This window comes from Pteronotus mesoamericanus, unplaced genomic scaffold (assembly GCF_021234165.1).
Source record: "Pteronotus mesoamericanus isolate MK-2021 breed Mesoamerican mustached bat unplaced genomic scaffold, CSHL_Meso_final contig_730, whole genome shotgun sequence".
Lineage (NCBI taxonomy): Eukaryota > Metazoa > Chordata > Mammalia > Chiroptera > Mormoopidae > Pteronotus > Pteronotus mesoamericanus.
Genome location: NW_026555246.1, coordinates 671639 through 688916, shown reverse-complemented (window position 1 = coordinate 688916; position 17278 = coordinate 671639). Strand labels below are relative to the sequence as shown.

At 43.5% G+C, this 17278-nt stretch overlaps 1 protein-coding gene and 1 pseudogene across 3 annotated transcripts; one reads left to right on the top strand and one right to left on the bottom strand.

Annotated features, from left to right (window-relative positions):
• The first annotated feature begins 2280 nt into the window (after positions 1-2280).
• LOC129078569 (eukaryotic translation initiation factor 1-like) lies at positions 2281-9988 on the top strand (annotated as a pseudogene).
• Positions 9989-11140: 1152 nt separating this feature from the next.
• Positions 11141-14202, bottom strand: CD209 (CD209 molecule). 3 transcript variants are annotated; one of them, XM_054583366.1, is made up of 8 exons: positions 14131-14202; positions 13789-13866; positions 13581-13667; positions 13246-13305; positions 12890-12967; positions 12488-12639; positions 11947-12059; positions 11141-11561 (listed from the first exon to the last, which is right to left on the bottom strand). In XM_054583366.1, the coding sequence occupies exons 1-8, from the start codon at positions 14171-14173 to the stop codon at positions 11372-11374; spliced, it is 801 nt and encodes a 266-aa protein (XP_054439341.1). In that variant the 5' UTR covers positions 14174-14202; the 3' UTR covers positions 11141-11371. The 3 variants fall into 3 exon arrangements, with proteins under 3 accessions (XP_054439341.1, XP_054439340.1, XP_054439342.1); XM_054583365.1 differs by having other exon boundaries at positions 14001-14170; XM_054583367.1 differs by lacking the exon at positions 13581-13667 and having other exon boundaries at positions 14001-14170.
• Positions 14203-17278: the final 3076 nt, after the last annotated feature.

The window sequence follows — 17278 nt, the reverse complement described above, 5'->3', positions numbered from 1 at the left end:
TCTCACTATAGCCTTGGTTTTAAAGCCTATTTTGTCAGATGCATGTATTGTTACCCTAGGTTTTTTTCCTTCTATTTGCATGAAATATCTTTTTTCCATCCCTTCACTTTTAGTCTGTATGTATCTTTTATTTTGAGATGAGTCGCTTGAAAACAGTATATATATGGATCTTGTTTTCTTATCCATTCAGCTACCAATGTCTTTTGATTGGAGCATTTAAAGTGATTGTTGATAGATACATATTTATTGCCATTTTATTTTTTAACTATGTTCCTCTGTTCTTTTTTTTATTTTTCTTCTCCTTCTTAAAGCAAGTACTTTAACATTTTTTGTAATATTTGTTTAGAGGTAACAAACTCATTTAGCTTTTTCTTGTCTGGGAAGATCTTTATTTCTCCTTCAATTTTAAATGATAGCCTTGCTGGATAAAGTAGCCTTTGTTGTGGGTTTCTGTTTTCAACACTTTGAATATCTCATGCTAATCCCTTTTGACCTGAAATGTTCCCGTCTGAGAAATCGAATGTCAGTCCTCTGGGAGCTCCCTTGTAGGTAACTGCTTTTCTTTTCTTTTTTTTTAATATTTATTTTTAAAGAGAGGGAGAAAGAGAGGGAACATTGAGGTGTGAGAGAAACATCAATTGGTTACCTCTTGCGTGCCGACAGCTGGGGACCTGGCCTGAAACCCAGGTATGTGCCCTGACTTGGAATCAAACTGCTGACATGTCAGTTTGCCAGATGGTGTTCAGTTCACTGAGCCACACCAGTCAGGGCACTAACTGCTTTTCTTTCATGGCTTTTAAGATTATCTCCTTACTTTTAAGTTTAATTATGATGTGTTGTGGTTTGGGATGTGTTTGGGATTCTCTGTGTTTCCTAGACTTGAATGTCTTTTTCCTTCACCAGATTAGGGAAGTTATCAGCCATTATGTCATCAAATAGGTTCTCAATCCCTTGCTCTCTTTCTTCTCCATCTAGTTTCCCTTATATACAGATATTATTACCCTTAATGTTGTCCCAAAGGTCCCTTAAACTGTTCTCATTTTCTTGCTGCTGCTTTGATTGAGGTTTTTTTCCTACCTCATCTTCTAAAATACTGATTCTATCCTCAGCTTCATCTAAGCTACTTTTTATTCCTTCAGGTATATTATTTATTTCAGATATTACATTTTTTTATTTGTGATTGGTTCTTTTTATGGTTTTTATATCATTCTTTTTCAGGCTGTTGAGCATCCTCATAATCATTACTTTCAACTCTATATCTGAAAAATTGCTTGCCTACATTTTATTTATGTCTTCTCTGTAGAATTCTCTTGTCCCTTCATTTGAGGCCTGTTTCTTTGTGTTTTTATTTTTGCTGCCTCTTGTGTTTGTTTCTATGTATTAGGTAGATCAACAAAGACTCTGATTCAGATCTATGTCAGACCCTGCTTGTGACTTGCCCTGTGCAACCTATTTGGAACTATCAGCAATCCACAGCATGTGGCTCTCTCTGCTAGGCCTGGGTGCATGTTAAGAAGACCAAGAGAGGGCAATTTGTATTGAAAATCCACTGGACATGTCTTAGATGGGCCTACCAGTTGGGTGGGTCAGGGTCACAAGGAATCACAAGGGTGGGGTGAACAGTGATAGTCAGGTTGATGGACTCAGATATGGTGCTCACCTGCTGGCTCTGTAGGTGGGGGAGGGTTCAGAAAAGGAACAATGGCCTCTGTCAGCACTTGTCTGGGAGAAAGCTGACCCTCCATCCCTCGCCCTGATGCCAGACAGTTCAGTTCCTCCCCTGTGCCCCTGGTACCTTTTGAGCTCTATCTACCCTAGCACTGGAGCTTAGAGCAAGTGAGTCAGAGTAAGCCCATGTGTGGGCCCTTTAAGAGGAATGCCTGGGACTCCCTCTCACTCAGCTACAATCTCCACTGGATTTTACAGCCAGACATTTTAGGGACTTCTCTTCCTGGCACTGGAACATTGGCCCAGGGGCTCTGATGTGGGGCTAGGACTCGTTGTTCCTTGGGGGGCCTCTGCAACCAAGATATCCCTCCTAATTTTTAGTTTTCATTTGTATTTTTAAATATTTTATTTATTTATTTATTTTTAGAGAGAGGAAAAGGGAGGAAGAGAGGGAAAGAAACATCAATGTGTGGTTGCTTCTTGTTTGTCCCCCATGGGGGACCTGGCCTGCAACCCAGCCCTGTCTGGGAATCAAACCAGTGACCCTTTGGTTCACAGGCCAGCACTCAATCCATCGAGCCACACCAGCCAGGGCCCAGTTTTTTATGTGAGATGAGCCTCTTCCACATCTTTGCTCCATGTTGCTTCTTCCGTATGTCCTTAGTTATAGGACTCTGTTCAGCTATATTTCAGGCATTCTAAATAATGGTCATTCAATAATTTAATTGTAATTTTGATGTGGTTGTGGGAGGTTACAAGTACCATGTCTACCTACCACCATCTTGACCAGAAGTCCTAGAATTATTTCCAATAATAAATAAAGTGTGCCAGCCTCCTAAATTGAATTGAGAAGAGTTCTCTCCTCTACACACCAGTCTGTGTATGTTAACTGAGGTTCTGGAATTTTTTTTGCAGGCAAGATACTAAGACTCTGTTACACTCTGCCTCAGTAAGAAACACACCTTAAATCTCAGCTATTAGGACAATAGTCAATGCCTAAATATGCTTTTGCCAAAACTGCTGCAAAGCTATCTTGCACCCAAGTTACCACTGTTCCAGAACTTCAGAAGAGGGATAAAGAGAAGAGAGTGCAGGAAGGTTACCACTCACTCTTAAATTTCCCAGTCTAGGCCCCATTCCCAGCTGAGGACTCAGCAACCTACCCCTAGAGCCCTCTTTGCTTCACAACACTCAGTACCCACCCCAACTGCCTTCTCCCTGCTTCAGCCTTCCACAGGGTGTTTCCACCAAGGTTAAGGAATCATATCATATGTCTGCTACCCAAAACTCCGCTTTTTTGTCCCCTTTGCTGATTCAAGTAAGGGTGATGATCTGTTATCTGCTAGCACTGAGGATTATGTCCACATAAGAATTCAACAGATAAACAGCAGGAAGAACCTCACTACTCTCCAAGGAATTGCTGATGATTATGATAAAAAAAAAAAAAAAAACTAGTGAAGGTATTTCAGAAGAATTTTGCCAAGAGATCCAAGACAGCGAGGAGTGAGTGGAAGCTACACTAACCTCCTCCCAGGACCACTCTGAAATTAGAACTAAATTGTGAAGAAGTCATCAGGAATAAACAACTGAACAATAGCCGGAGAGAAGCCTTATAACCACGGTCAGGCAAAAGAAACAGCTTCACCTCAAAGTGATTGGTATGGAGTGCAGAGATGTGAGAGGGCTGGCTGGGCTCCCATGGGTGGCAGCTGAAGTGCCAGAGGAATATTTCAGCAGCCAAGCGGATCTCCCTGAGAAGAATAGAGTCTAAACCCTAGGCTGGGTTCCCCAGCCACAGCACCAGAGTCCAAAAAGTACCCAAATAACATCCAGCTGCAAAAAGTGGCAGGTTTTCTCTGCCAGGGACAGACAGCTGGAGACACAGAGACTTTTAAGGAGCCAATACATAAATTTTAATTTGCAGTCACTTACCCTGTGTTCCACCACTAGGAGGGCAGAGTGGACTAGAGATGCTAGAGGAGAGGCTGGAGCTGGTGGCTTTGGGGAGGGAACTGAGAGAGCAGCCAACAAGATCCTGGTGCTAAATCATTCCCCATACTGCAGGAGCCATCTTGCTCAGACAGACCACCCCCTGCCCAAAGTGGCATCAGCTTCAAGGGAAACAATAGTGTCACCCACAGGAATTACTCTGCTCCACCCTGTGGCGCTTAAACATGACTGCTGATTACAGAGTGACTAGATTAACAACTGAAGGAGTTAGTCACTTACAGTAGATACCTGGTAGTCTTGAACAGGCTGCCTAACGCCAGACTGGGACATCACCTGTTAACACCAGAGGTGAATCCAGAAAGAAAAAAAAACAGTACGCCTGCACAACAGTACATAAGACGTGGTGGGTAGAGTGACCCTCAGTCAGCCGGCCAGAGGGAAAGACCCACCAAAGAATGACACAACAGCAATCAAAACCCAATTATAATTAGAGAGCCAACATAAATGGCATAAAGGGCATCACAAGAGCATCAAGTTCAGGAGATCAAGGAGACTGCACCACTGAATCCCACAGATTTCCTAGCACAGAAGTTAATGCCATAGAGACAGGGAGTCAAAACAGATCAATCTAAGAAGCAGAAACAAACAAGAAGAGTCTCCCCTAAAATGGGGAGTCAAAGAAACAACCCCCAATTGAAAGGAAAGGAGGAATCCCCAGAAAGAGTGCTAAATGAAGTAGAGGCAAGTAAATGATCAGACATTGAGTTCAAAATAATGGTTATAAGGAAATTCAATGAGCTCAGTGAGAACTACAAAGAACTCCAGTAAAGCTTCAAGGAACTTACTGCAAATTATATCAACATGAAAAAGGACATAGAAACTATATTAAAAGCCAGGAGGAAATGAAAAATACAATTTCTGAATTAAATAACACAGTAGAAGGAATTAAAAGCAGACTACATGAAGCAGAGGATCGAATCAGCAAGCTGGAGGACAAGGTAGAAAAAAATTCCCAGACAGAGCAACAAAATGAAAAAAGACTCAAAAAGAATGAAGAGGGGCAAAGGATGCTGCAGGACACCATGAAATATAATATCTGTATCATCGGAATACCAGAAGGAGAAGAAGGGAAGCAAGGTGTAGACAACCTGTTTGAAAAAGTAATGACAGAAAACTTTCCTAACCTGATGAGAGAAAAAAATCATACAAGTCCAGGAAGCACAGAGAGTCCCAATCAAGAGGAATCCAAAGAGGCCCACTCTAAGACACGTCATAATAAAAATGGCAAAATTTAAAGACAAAGAGAGAATCTTAAAGGCAGCAAAGGAGAAACAGCTAATAACATAGAAAGGAGCCCCGATAAGGCTATCAGCTGATTACTCAGCAGAAACACTACAAACCAAAAGGGAATGGCAAGAAGCATTCCATGTAATGAAAAGCAAAGGCCTGCAACCAAGACTACTTTACCCAGCAAGGCTCTCATTTAAAATGGAAGGCAAAATAAAGAGCTTCCCAGACAAAAAAGGAAAAAAAAAAAAAACTAAACTAAAAGAACACATCTCTACCAAACCAGCATGGCAAGAGATGCTAAAAGGACTGCTTTACAAAGATGAAGAAAGAGAGAGAGAAAGAGGAACACAAGAACAAAGAGGAAAAAATGGCAATGAATAAGTACCTATCAATAATAACTTTAAATGTAAATGGATTAAATCCCCCAATCAAAAGACATAGGATAGCTAAATGGATAAGAAAACATGACCTGCATATATGCTGTCTACAAGAGACCCATCTCAGAACAAAAGATCTATGCAGACAGAAAGTGAACAGAGGGAAAAAAAATATTCTAAGCAAACAGACTTGGAAAAAGAAAAAAGCTGGGGTAGCAATACTTATATCAGACAAAATAGGCTTCAAAAAAAAGGCCATTAAAAAAGACAAAGGAATACACTATATAATATTTAAGGGAACAATCCATCCAGAAGCTATAACCCTTGTAAACATAAATGCACCCAACATAGGAGCACCAAAATATATAAGTAAAATCTTGGAGTACAAGTAAGATATTGACAGCAACATACTCATAGTAGGGGATTTTAACATCCCATTGTCAACAACAGATAGATCTTCCAAGCAAAGAATCGAAAAGGATATTGTGGCATTGAACAACACACTAAATCAAATGGACTTAATTAATATATACAGAACCTTTCACCCCAAAGAAGCAAAATATACATTCTTTTCAAATGCACATGAAACATTTTCAAAGATAGACCACATGGTAGGACACAAAACAAGCTTTAACAAATTCAAGAATATTGAAAGCATATCAAGCATTCTCTCAGATCACAGTAGCCTGAAACTAGAAACCAACCTCAAGGAAAAAACCCAAAAACATTCAAACTTATGGAGACTGAATAACATGTTATTAAATAATGAATGGGTTAACAATTAGATAAAGGAAGAAATCAAAAAAATTCTGGAAACAAATGAAAATGAACATAAAATAGCCCAAAACCTATGGGGCACAGCAAAGGCAGTCCAGAGGGAAGTTCATAGCAATACAGGCCTACCTAAAAAAAGATAGAAAATTTTCAAATAAACAACCTAACCCAATATCTACAAGAACTAGAGGAACAACAAAGCCCAGAGCGATTGGAAGGAAGGAAATAATCAAGATCAGAGCAGAATTAAATGTCATAGGGACTAAAAGAACAACTCAAAGGAGCAATAAATCCAGCAGCTGGTTCTTTGAAAAAATAAACAAAATTGACAGGCCTTTAACCAGAGTCATCAAGAGAAAAAGAGAGGAACCAAATAAATAAAATCAGAAACAAAATCAGAAACAAAAATCAGAAATTACAACCAATATCACAGAAACATAAAGGATTGTAAGAAATTACTATTAACAATTATATGCCAAGAAATTTGACAACCTGGGTCAAATGGACAAATTTCTAAAAAAAAAAAAAAAAACCAACTTCAAAAACTGAATCAAGAAGTAGGAAGCCTGAATAGACCAATAACAATTAATGAAGTTGAAGCAGTAATCAAAAAGCTCCCAGCACAGAAAAGCCCTGGGCTAGATGGCTTCACAGGCTAATTTTACCACTTAGGGAAGAGCTAACTCCTAGCCTTCTCAAACTATTCCAAAAAATTCAAGAAAAGGTAAAACACCCAAACTCTTTCAACGTAGCTAATTTCAAAAGCAGATAAATACAAAACAAAGAGAAAACTACATGCCAATATCGTTAATGAACATTGATGCTAAAATCCTCAACAAAATATTGGCAAACTGGATCCAGCAATACATTAAAAAGATCAAACACTGCGAACAAGTGGGATTCATCCCAGGGATGCAAGGATGGTATAATATTTGCAAATCAATAAATGTAATACACCACATAAACAAAATGAAAGACAAAAATCACATGATCATATCAATAGGTGCTGAAAAAGCATTTGATAAGGTACAGCACCCATTTATGATAAAAGCAGTCAGCAAATTAGGAGTAGAAGGAACATACTTCAACATAATAAAGGCCAGATACGAGAAACCTGCAGCCAACATCATACTCAATGGGCAAAAACAAAAAGCTTTCTCTCTAAGATCAGGAACAAGACAAGGAGGTCTGTTTTCACCACTTTTATTCAACATAGTATTGTAAGTTCTAGCCACAGTGATCAGACAAGAAAAAGAAATAAAAGACATCCAAGTTGGAAAGGAGGAAGTAAAGCTGTCATTATTTGCAGATGACATGATAGTGTACATAGAAAACCCAATTGGCTCCACGAAAAAACCTACTCAACCTAATAACTGAATTTGGCAAGATAGTGAGATACGAAGTTAATATTCAGAAATCCAAGGCATTATTGTACACCAACAATGAAATATAAGAAACAGAAACTAGGGAAAATATCCTGTTTCTGTTTACTATATTTACTATAGCAACAAGAAAAATAAAGTAACCAGTAAAAAACTTAACCAAGGAGGCAAAAATCTGCACTTGGAAAACTATGAACACTGAAGAAAGAAATTAAGGAAGATACAAACAAATAGAAGCATATACCATGTTCATGGATTGGCAGAATCAACATCATTAAAATGTCCATACTACCTAAAGCAATCTACAGGTTCAGTGCAATCCCTATAAAAATACCAGTGACACATTTTACAGATTTAGAAAAAATATTTCAAAAATTTGTATGGAACAAAAAACAAACCCAGATAGCCACAGCAATCTTGAGAAATAAGAACAAAGTAGAAAGGATCACAGTACTTGATGTCAAACTATACTACAAGGCCACTGTGACCAAAACAGTCTGGTGCTGGTTTAAGAACAGACACATAGATTGATGGAACAGAATAGAGAATCCAGAAATACACCCATGTCTTATGGTCAATTAATATTCAACAATGGGAGCAGAAACATAAAATGGAGTAAAAATAGCCTCTCCAACAAACAGTACTGGGAGACCTGGATTAGTACATGCAAAATGCAACAAGACCACCAACTTACACCATATACCAGAATAAATTCAAAATGGATAAAAGACTTAAATGGAAGCAGCAACACCATAAACGTCCTAGAGGAAAGCATAGGCAGTAAAATTTCAGTTATCTCATGCAGCAACATTTTCACTGATATATCCTCTAGGGCAAGTGAAATAAAGGGAAAAAATAAACAAATGGGACTACATCAAATTAAAAAGCTTCTGTAAGGAACTCCTACCCTTTGCGACAGCATGGATGGAACTGGAGAGCATTATGCTAAGCAAAATAAGCCAGGTGGTGAAAGACAAATACCATATGATCTCACCTATAAGTAAACCCAATCAACAAAACAAACAAGTGAGCAAAATAGAACTAGAGACATGGAAATAAAGAACAAACTGACAGTAACTGGAGGGGGATAAAGAAGGAAAGAAGAGGAAGGGTCTTCAAGGAACATGTATAAAGGGCCCCTGGACAAAGACAACAGGGAAAATGATTGAATGTGGGAGGTGGGGGTAGGTAGGGTGGGAGAGAGTAATGGGAGGAAAATGGGGACAACTGTAGCTGAACAACAATAAAAAAATAAACTTCTCCAAAAATAAAAAATAAAACAAAAAAACTAAAAGCTGCTGCATAGCTAAAGAAAACATCAGCAAAATGAAAAGAGAACCAACCATATAGGAAAAAATATTTGCCAACAATACCTTGTACAAGGGTTTGATCCCCAAAATATATTAAAAACTCATAAAAATCAATGCCAGGAAGACAAAAAAATCCAATTAAAAAATGGACAAAGGACCTCTATGGACACTTCTCCAAGGAGGACATACAGAGGGCCCATAGGCATATGAAAAGATGCTCAGCATCACTAGCAGTCAGAGAGATGCAAATTAAAGCCACAATGAGATACCACTTCACAGCTGTCAGAATGGCCATCATAAACAAATCAACAAACAAGTGTTGGTGAGGTAGTGGAGAAAAGGGAACCCTAGTGCACTGTTGGTGGGAATGCAGACTGGTGCAGCCACTGTGAAAACCAGTATGGAGTTTCCCTAAAAAACTAAAGACGGTACTGCCTTTTGATCCAGTGATTCCACTGCTGGGAATATAACCTAAGAATCCTGAAACACCTGTTCAAAAGAACCTATGCACCCCTATGTTCATAGTAGTGTTGTTTACAACACCCCAGTGCTGGAAACTGCCTAAGTGCCCATCAGTAAATGAGTGGATCAAAAAACGTGGTACATTTACACAATGGAATACTACACAGCAGCAAGAAAGAAGGAGCTCCCATCTTTTGCGACAGCATGGATGGAACTGGAGAGCATTATGAAAGTGAAATAAGCCAGGGGGTGAAAGACAAATACCATATGATCTCACTTATAAGTGGAAACCTAATCAACAAAACAAGGAAGTGAGCAGAATATAACCAGAAACATGGAAATAAAGAACAGGCCGACCAGAACAATAATAAGAAAAAAAGAAATAAAACAACATTTTAAAACTAAAAACTAGGAAGGAATTTGCCTGCAATGGTGCTGTAATTGAATATCCAGAATCTGGAGAAGTAATCCAGCTACCGGGTGACCCACACAAGGACATATATCATTTCCTTGTAGAGACTGGACTGGCTAAAGACAACCAACTGAAGGTTCATGGGTTTTATGTGCTTGTTTAATGTAATGATTTGGGGTCTGCAGTTAACTTGGATTTGAAGAGAGAGACAGATAATAGATAGATGATAGAGAGACAGATAGATAGATAGATAGATAGATAGATAGATAGATAGATAGATAGATAGATAGATAGACAGACAGACAACTAATTGGCATGGTTGGTTCCATCTCAGCCCATCCATTCCTCAGGTATGGTTCTGGCGCACCATTCGGAATGAGTCACATCGATACAACCTGAATTTGGTTCGGTTCTCCTAGAAACACACCCTGAGACAAGGATTTCAATGCAAGGAATGTCATCCTCAGACAACACCAGGAGGTAAGTGGAAAAGTGACACAGGGAAAGGAAGGACACCGTTAGAAAAAGTTGGTGCTATTGAACAGGTGACTGCTGAAGGCAGCTGGGGCTCCACCCGCGCTGACCGCTGAGTGATCATGTGGAATGTGGCTCGGTGGTCCAGGGCAAGAGCAGAGAGTGTTGGGTTATTGTCCCCTAACTCACATCTGTCATTGAGATGTATCCGTTCAGCCCAACAATAATAAATACAACATCGCCTGGTGGGCAGGGTGATTTCCCTGAAGATGTCCGTGTCCTCATCCCCAAAGCCTGCGCACATACTGTGCTGCATGGAAACCCCAGAGTGAAGATAGAAATAGGGTTCCTAACTCCCCGACCTTAAAATAGTAAAGTCACATGGAATTATCTGGTGGTCCCAATGTAATCTAAAGGGTCCTCTAAATGTGGAAGAGGAGGAGGAAAGGTCAGAGTTTGCGCAATGCAAAATGAGAAAGATCCATATTGTTGATGGCTTTGAAGGTGGAGGAAGGGACCACCAGCTGAGAGTGCAGACGGCTTTCAGAGCTGGAACAGGCAAGAAAACAGATTGTCCCCTAGAACCTCCAGAAAGGAACACAGCCCCGCCAACACCTTGACTTCAGCCTGTGACACCCATTTTGGATCTGACTTCCAGAACCGTAAGATAATAAACCTGGATTGCTGTAAGCCAGTAAGTTGATGGTAATTTGTTACAGCATCAATCAAAAGTGAATACACACACCAGAAATAATGTTTTTCTTTCAAAATGTGTATGAAGAAAATCATAAAACTTTGCTTAAGTACATTGTAAAGGTAACCTGAATAACTGGTTCATGAATGAATGAGTAGATAGATATATACATGCACGTGTATATTCCCAACCAAAATTACAAACTGATTGAAAACTGTATCTGGGAAATAAAATGCACAGTAGTGAAAGAAACATTGAGAAAAGACAATGTCCTAGTGTTCATCAACCATATGATAGGACTGTAGTCATTGAAACAGTGGCAAAAGAATATACAATAAGTTCAGTGGAAGGCATCATGCAGTGTGTGACTTTATTAAGAGGATGTCATGGGGACTGAGTGGGGACACTGGGACTATCAGTAGAAGAAGAGAGATGGTCTATAGCCTATGGAGGGATGGGCCTTAAAGGAGAAGGGGGTCTCAGAATCTCAGTATCTGAAAAACCTCCGTTCCCAGGGAATGTAAACAAGCGAGTGGGGCCAGAGAAGAGCTAGCAGAGTGCGTGCCCTATTTGCTTGATCACTGGGGACCACCGAGGGGCAGGGACTGGGTAGGGGACAATGGCCCTCCGAGGCCTGGGCACAGCCCTGAGGGCCTCTCACAGATCCAGAAGAGTTCTGCGCTGCATTTCCTATCATTCCAGCCATCATTGTACAATTCCACACAGTCTTCATCTCCTTGACTATTCGGTTCCCCTTGTTTCCAGAAGCTGTGAACACCATCAGAACAATGAGTCCCCTCCCCACCCAGAGCCCACCCCCCAAAACCACTGGTTCCTGGTATTTGGCAGCACATTTCCAAGAACCAGCCAGAGGGTGGTGAATTCAGAGTCAGGGTTTTCAAAATGTGGGCTTAACCACCACCTCCCTCAGTCAACTCTGGCAAAATGAAAATAACGATTCCTGGGCCCACACCTAGACTTAGAGAGTCAGACCCCGCCCCCCGCCGCCCACCGCAGGTGGACACAGGACTCTGCATCTTGACCCACTTTCTCAGGTGGTCCTTTTCAATCCCAGAGTCTGAGCACCCCTGCTTTGGGGTGCAGGTCTCTTCCTTGCCCTTTCCCTCCCAGGTCATTGATGCTGGGAGGTCACCTGAGAAGGAGGGGGCTGTTGTCCACCCATTGCCAGGACCCTTCATTGTGGTGGTCAGTGAGGCCGATCCAAGTGGGCTTATCATTTCTGATATTCCAGAATTGCAGGAATTTCTGGGGATGGGGGAGAGGCGGGGCATCAGGAGGGAGATTCGTGAAGGCCACCCACTCCGTGTCTGCCCACATTCCTGTGGTCCCCTGCCTCCCCCAGAAGCCTTTCTATGGTCTAGCCTGTAGTCCCTGCATAAGTTGCTACATTAATGTGCCTAATGCCGTGGGTGTGTGGGAATGTGTCAACTTACAGCTCAGTCCACTGAGTCCACCTCAGTCAAGGGAGGGATTACTCAGTTTCCTTCCTTTCTATACATGGGCTCCTCTCACATGACCTTCCCAAGTCCATGATGATTCCTCACCCAGGAAGCCTTCCTTGGCTGCATCTCCCCATGCCCCTCCACCTCTCAGAGAGCAGAGGAGGGCGGCAGAAGGCTTTTTCTTGACCCATCGCCTGGCCCAGCCCCAGACAGGAACCTGGCCCAGTATACCTGCTCCTCAGCACTGTTGACAACCACCAGCTGGGCGCTCATATCCTGACAAGCGGAGACAGAAGCTTTCCAGGTCCTTTGGGTCTGGGAGAAGGCATAGCAGTTTCCCTGGAAGAAGTCCCAGTTCCAGGGGCAGGGGCGGCACAGGCCAGCTGGGGAGCAAGGGCGAGGTTGGGCTGGCCAGCTGGGGTGCTGGGCCGCTGGGTTTCCAGGCCCCAACACCAGCATCAGATCTGGGGCCGGGCGCCTTGGTTCAGCTGCCAGCTCAGTCTCCAAGAAAACCACGAGAAAGTTCCTATCCCCACCCTGCCGTTCCCGGACTGACAGCCATGGAAGGAAGGTGAGCCTCAGAGCCACCGGTGAACCCACAGCTCCCTCCTGCCCTTGATGTCTGAACCTTACTCAGGGTGGCATTCATCCAGGCCAGCTGCCGGTGGATCTCCTCCAGATCTGATTTCAGCCGCTCCTGCGAAACAACCCCTGGAAGAAGACTTCAGCTATTAAGCACCCACCATGGGCTTGGCGCAGAGAGGGCCTCATCTCTGCATCTCATAGTGACCACGGCAGCCCCTTATACAAACGAGAAAACTGGGCCTTAGGGAGCGACTCGCCCAACACTGCAGGCCCTGAGGCCTCACACAGGGATCCTGTCCCCTCCCCAGTTCCTGCCTGCCCCCCTTGCCCCAAAGCAGTGGCTCGTCCACGGTCACGCAGCTCAGAGCCCCCTCCCAGCACAGAACCCAGCCTCCAACCCTCACCCAGGCTGCGGCTCCCCTGACGCTCTGTCTCCCTCGGCAAGGATTGTTGGATCCTGGAGACTGCAACAGAGCAGAGAGTTCCCCCTGCATGCGTGCGCACTCCGTGCCTGGCCCCGCACCCCGCTCGGTTTCCAGGTCTCTGAGAAACTAGCCCACCCCACAAACCCCCCGGGAAGAAGATGAGCTGCATTTCACAGATGAGGAGACAGACTCGGAGGGGTAGCAATCAGCCCACAGTCACACAGGAGGTGACAGAGGCCCAACATCCCAGCCCTAGTGGTGCTGAGGACTGTGGAAAAGGGCCTCAGGACTCCTGGCCCTGGCCCCTGACTCACCTTGAATCAGGGTGATCAGCATGAGCACGAAGAAACCCAGAAAGAGGAGAAGCAGCATCAGCAGCAGAGGGGCTCGGGTCAGACACCCTGCAAGGTGGGCCGAGCGGGGGGCTAGGGACGGGCTCCACCCCGCCCCACCTGTGCTCGACGGGGCCGCCCAGCTGCCCCCTTCCCCTTGTGCCTGCTCCTGAACCGCCCACCCCAGTACCTGTCAAGCTTCTTAAGTTCCTGAGTGGCCCAAGGTCTTTCTCAGCTGATCTCTGGCCTTGAAATACCTCCCTCTCCTCTAAACAGGACAGAATATGTTTTGCTGAACTTCAAAGCCTGCTGAGCCCTGCTGGAGACCAGACCCTCCGCCCTCCTTGCAGGCTGGAAGCCAGACCTGGACCCCCCAGGACCCTAGAGCCCTGCCCTCCCCACCATCACGCCAGAAAGGGAGCCCAGCCTCATCAAGGCCATCTGGCTCCTTGGGGACACAAATCTCCGCCATCCTCTTCCCCTCCCAGCTCTTCCGTCCGCTCCGCGCTGGCCCGTGGCTTTATAGTCTCACGTATTGCCCTCTGCGGCCCCTCCTCAGGTCCGTTCTTCCACATCTCAGAACAAGGAACCTGCGTGGGGACACTACTTCCTCTCAGAACAGCAGGGAGCAGAAATGAAATGCCCGACACAACTACGACAGAAGTCGTTTGGGCGGGCAGAGGCTTTGCAGTGAACGCTGGTGCCAGAAGGCACTGCTCCAACTCCTGCCCAGTCCGGGGACCTTCAGCCCCCACCTTATCAGAACCTCAGTTTCCTCAGCAGTAACAGGGAACAATTGCTCTTCCTCTTACTGTTTCTGTGAGGTCTAACACAGTGCCCTAGTAACAGGGATAAATTTCCTATTCCAATGATAAATGTACTCAGTAGTAAGAGCACTTAGCCCACGCCTCCTACCCCGACCCCACCCCACCCCCGGCACCCTGTGCTGTGCACTATCCCTCGTTGCAACAAATAAAAAACCATAGGTGTGCTCCTGGAGGTTTTTGGCTGAGGAGCACTAACAGTTCTCACAATAGCCCTATGAAAGATACGGTTATTATCCTGCTTCATAAAAGAGGAAACAGAAACAGAGAGGGCAAGCAATTGTCTGAGGACACACAGCTGGTAAGTGATGAGGCTGGGAGTTAGACCCATGTGGGTAGACCTCTGCGTCCCTGCATAACCACTGCACTAAGCAGTACCCTTTCCCGCTTTGTAATTACTAAGTATTTTGTAGAGCGTCACTTTGAAACTATGTGTATCAAGCTTTGAATTTATTTATGTATGGATTCCTAGTTTCCTATCTCATGCAATCAGTTTTATGTTAATATCTTTCGTTTTAGTCTAAAGTGAACGTCTGTGCAACCGTGGGGCACAGGGGAAATGGCCACCTTGAAGAGAAGTCATCTTCCGACGGAAGAACAAAGCAGGACTCTCCTTATCGGGAAGATGGGGCTGGAGCGGAACAGACGACCTAGCAGTCTGTGCGAATTTTTCATTACTCCAGACTCCTGTCACAGTGCTTTTTTATAGTATCTCAGGTACTAATGATTGACAAGACAAAGGGACAAAGAATGCAGTAGTGCCAGAAGCCACACCTCCTAATAGCCGTGTGATAGGTGATTGCTTAAATCAGTACTGTCAACAGTTTGATATTCAACTCAATTGTCATACCACCGTGGCTGTTGCTAACAACAACAACAAAAATGATGGCTACATATTAAGAAACACAGATAATCATCAGCCAGAAAGCTTTGATATGCTTGCTAAGGACAGTGAGGTTGGCCACAGCATGAAATGTAAAAATGAAATGAAATCCAGACACAGAGATGAAGTTGGTTTTGTTGACATCTACATCTGTACACTCTAGACAGCATATAATTAGATCACTTTTTATTTTATTTGAGTTTTAATTATATTTTATTGATTATGCTACTATAGTTGTCCTGAGTTTTACTCCTTTTCCTGCCTCCTCCCAGCACCCCCCACTCCCTCAGGCAATCGCCCCACCATTGTTCGTGTCCATGGGACACGCGTATATGTTCTTTGGCTGCTCCATTTCCTATACAGTACCTTACATTACCATGGCCACTCTCTAACTACCTATTTGTACTTCTCCATCCTCTTGCCTCTTCACTCATTCCCCTACACCCGCCTCCCATATGACTACCATCAAAATACTCTCTGTATTCATGATTCTCTGTCTTTCCTCTGTGCTTAGTTCATTTTTTTAGATTCATCTGTTGATAGACATGTATTTATTGCCATTTTATTGTTCATAGTTTTAATCTTCTTTTTCTTAAGTCCGTTTAACATTTCATATAACCATGGTTTGGTGATGATGAACACCTTTAGTTTGTTCTTGTCTGGGAAGATCTTCATCTGCCCTTCCATTCCAAATGATGGCTTTGCTAGGTAGAGCAACCTTGGCTGTAGGTCCCCACTTTTCATGACTTTGAATATTTCTTGCCAGTCTCTTCTGGCCTGCAAAGGTTCTTTTGAGAAATCAACTGGCAGTATTATGGGAAATCCCCTGCAGGTAACTAACTTCTTTTCTCTTGTTGCTTTTAAGAGTCTTTCTTTATCTTTAACCTTTGACACTTTAATTATGATGTGTTTTGAAGTAGGCCTCTTTGCATTCTACTTGTTCGGGACTCTGTGCTTCCTGGACTTGCATTTCTGTTTCCTTCACCAAATTAAGGAAGTTTTCTTTCATTATTTTTTCAAATAGATTTCCAATCTCTTGCCCTTTCTCTTCTGCTTCTGGCACCCATATGATGCGAATGTTGGATCTCTTAAAGTGGTCCCACAGTCTGCTTATCCTATCCCCATTTTCTTGGATTCTTTTTCCTTCTTGTTCTAATTGAATGTTTTTTGCTTTCTTATGTTCCAAATCATTGGTTTGATTGTGGGCTTCATCCACTCTGCTGTTGTTTCCCTGTAAATTGTTCTTTATTTCAATTAGTGTATCCTTCATTTCTGACTGGGTCTCTTTTATGCTATTGAGATCCTCACTAAGATCCTTGAGCATCCGTATAACCAATGTTTTGAACTCTGCATCTGGCAGATTGCTTATCTCCGTTTCATTTAGCTCTTTCTCTGGAGTTTTGATCTGTTCTTTCATTTAAGCCGTGTTTATCCCCACTAGGCAGCCTCCCTGTGTTTATTCCTATGTATTAGGTAGAGCTGCTTTGACTCCGTGTCTTGGTAGTATGGCCTAATGTAGCTGGTGTCCTGTAGGGTCCAGTGGCACAGCCTCCCCTATCATCCAAGCTGGGTACTTGAGGTGTGTCCTTCATGTGGGTTGAGTACACCCTCCTCTTGTAGTTAGCCTTGATTGCTGTTGGCAGATCATTGAGAGGGGTTTACCCAGGCCAGTCAGCTTTAAAGACTGGCTGTGACCACTGACCACCAACCTGTACCCTCTGTGGAAGATCAGCTGTGCAGGGGCAGGGCAGTGGTGCTCTGACATAATCAGTAGCTGCCCACTGGACGCACAGGCTCCGAGATTTCCCAGGTGGTGCAGGGCAAGTTTGGCCCCCACCTGTATTTTTCTCAGGGCCACCCTTCCTGAGCTACAAAGCAGTCTGAGAAAGCCGCTACTTGTGCTGGGCTGGAAGATTCCCAGGAGAAGCCAAACTGTGAATCTAGGCTGGCTGCTCCTATTGCTTGGCCTGAAA

Excerpts from the sequence above, each read along its gene's own strand:
- CD209 (XM_054583365.1), bottom strand. The coding sequence starts at position 14,070 with ATGGCGGAGATTTGTGTCCCCAAGGAGCCAGATGGCCTTGATGAGGCT. Across the intron at positions 13,668-13,788 it reads GAACTTAAGAAGCTTGACAG|GGTGTCTGACCCGAGCCCCT; the intron begins GTACTGGGGTGG and ends CCCACCTTGCAG. Across the intron at positions 12,640-12,889 it reads CTGGATGAATGCCACCCTGA|CTGGCCTGTGCCGCCCCTGC; the intron begins GTAAGGTTCAGA and ends CTTGCTCCCCAG.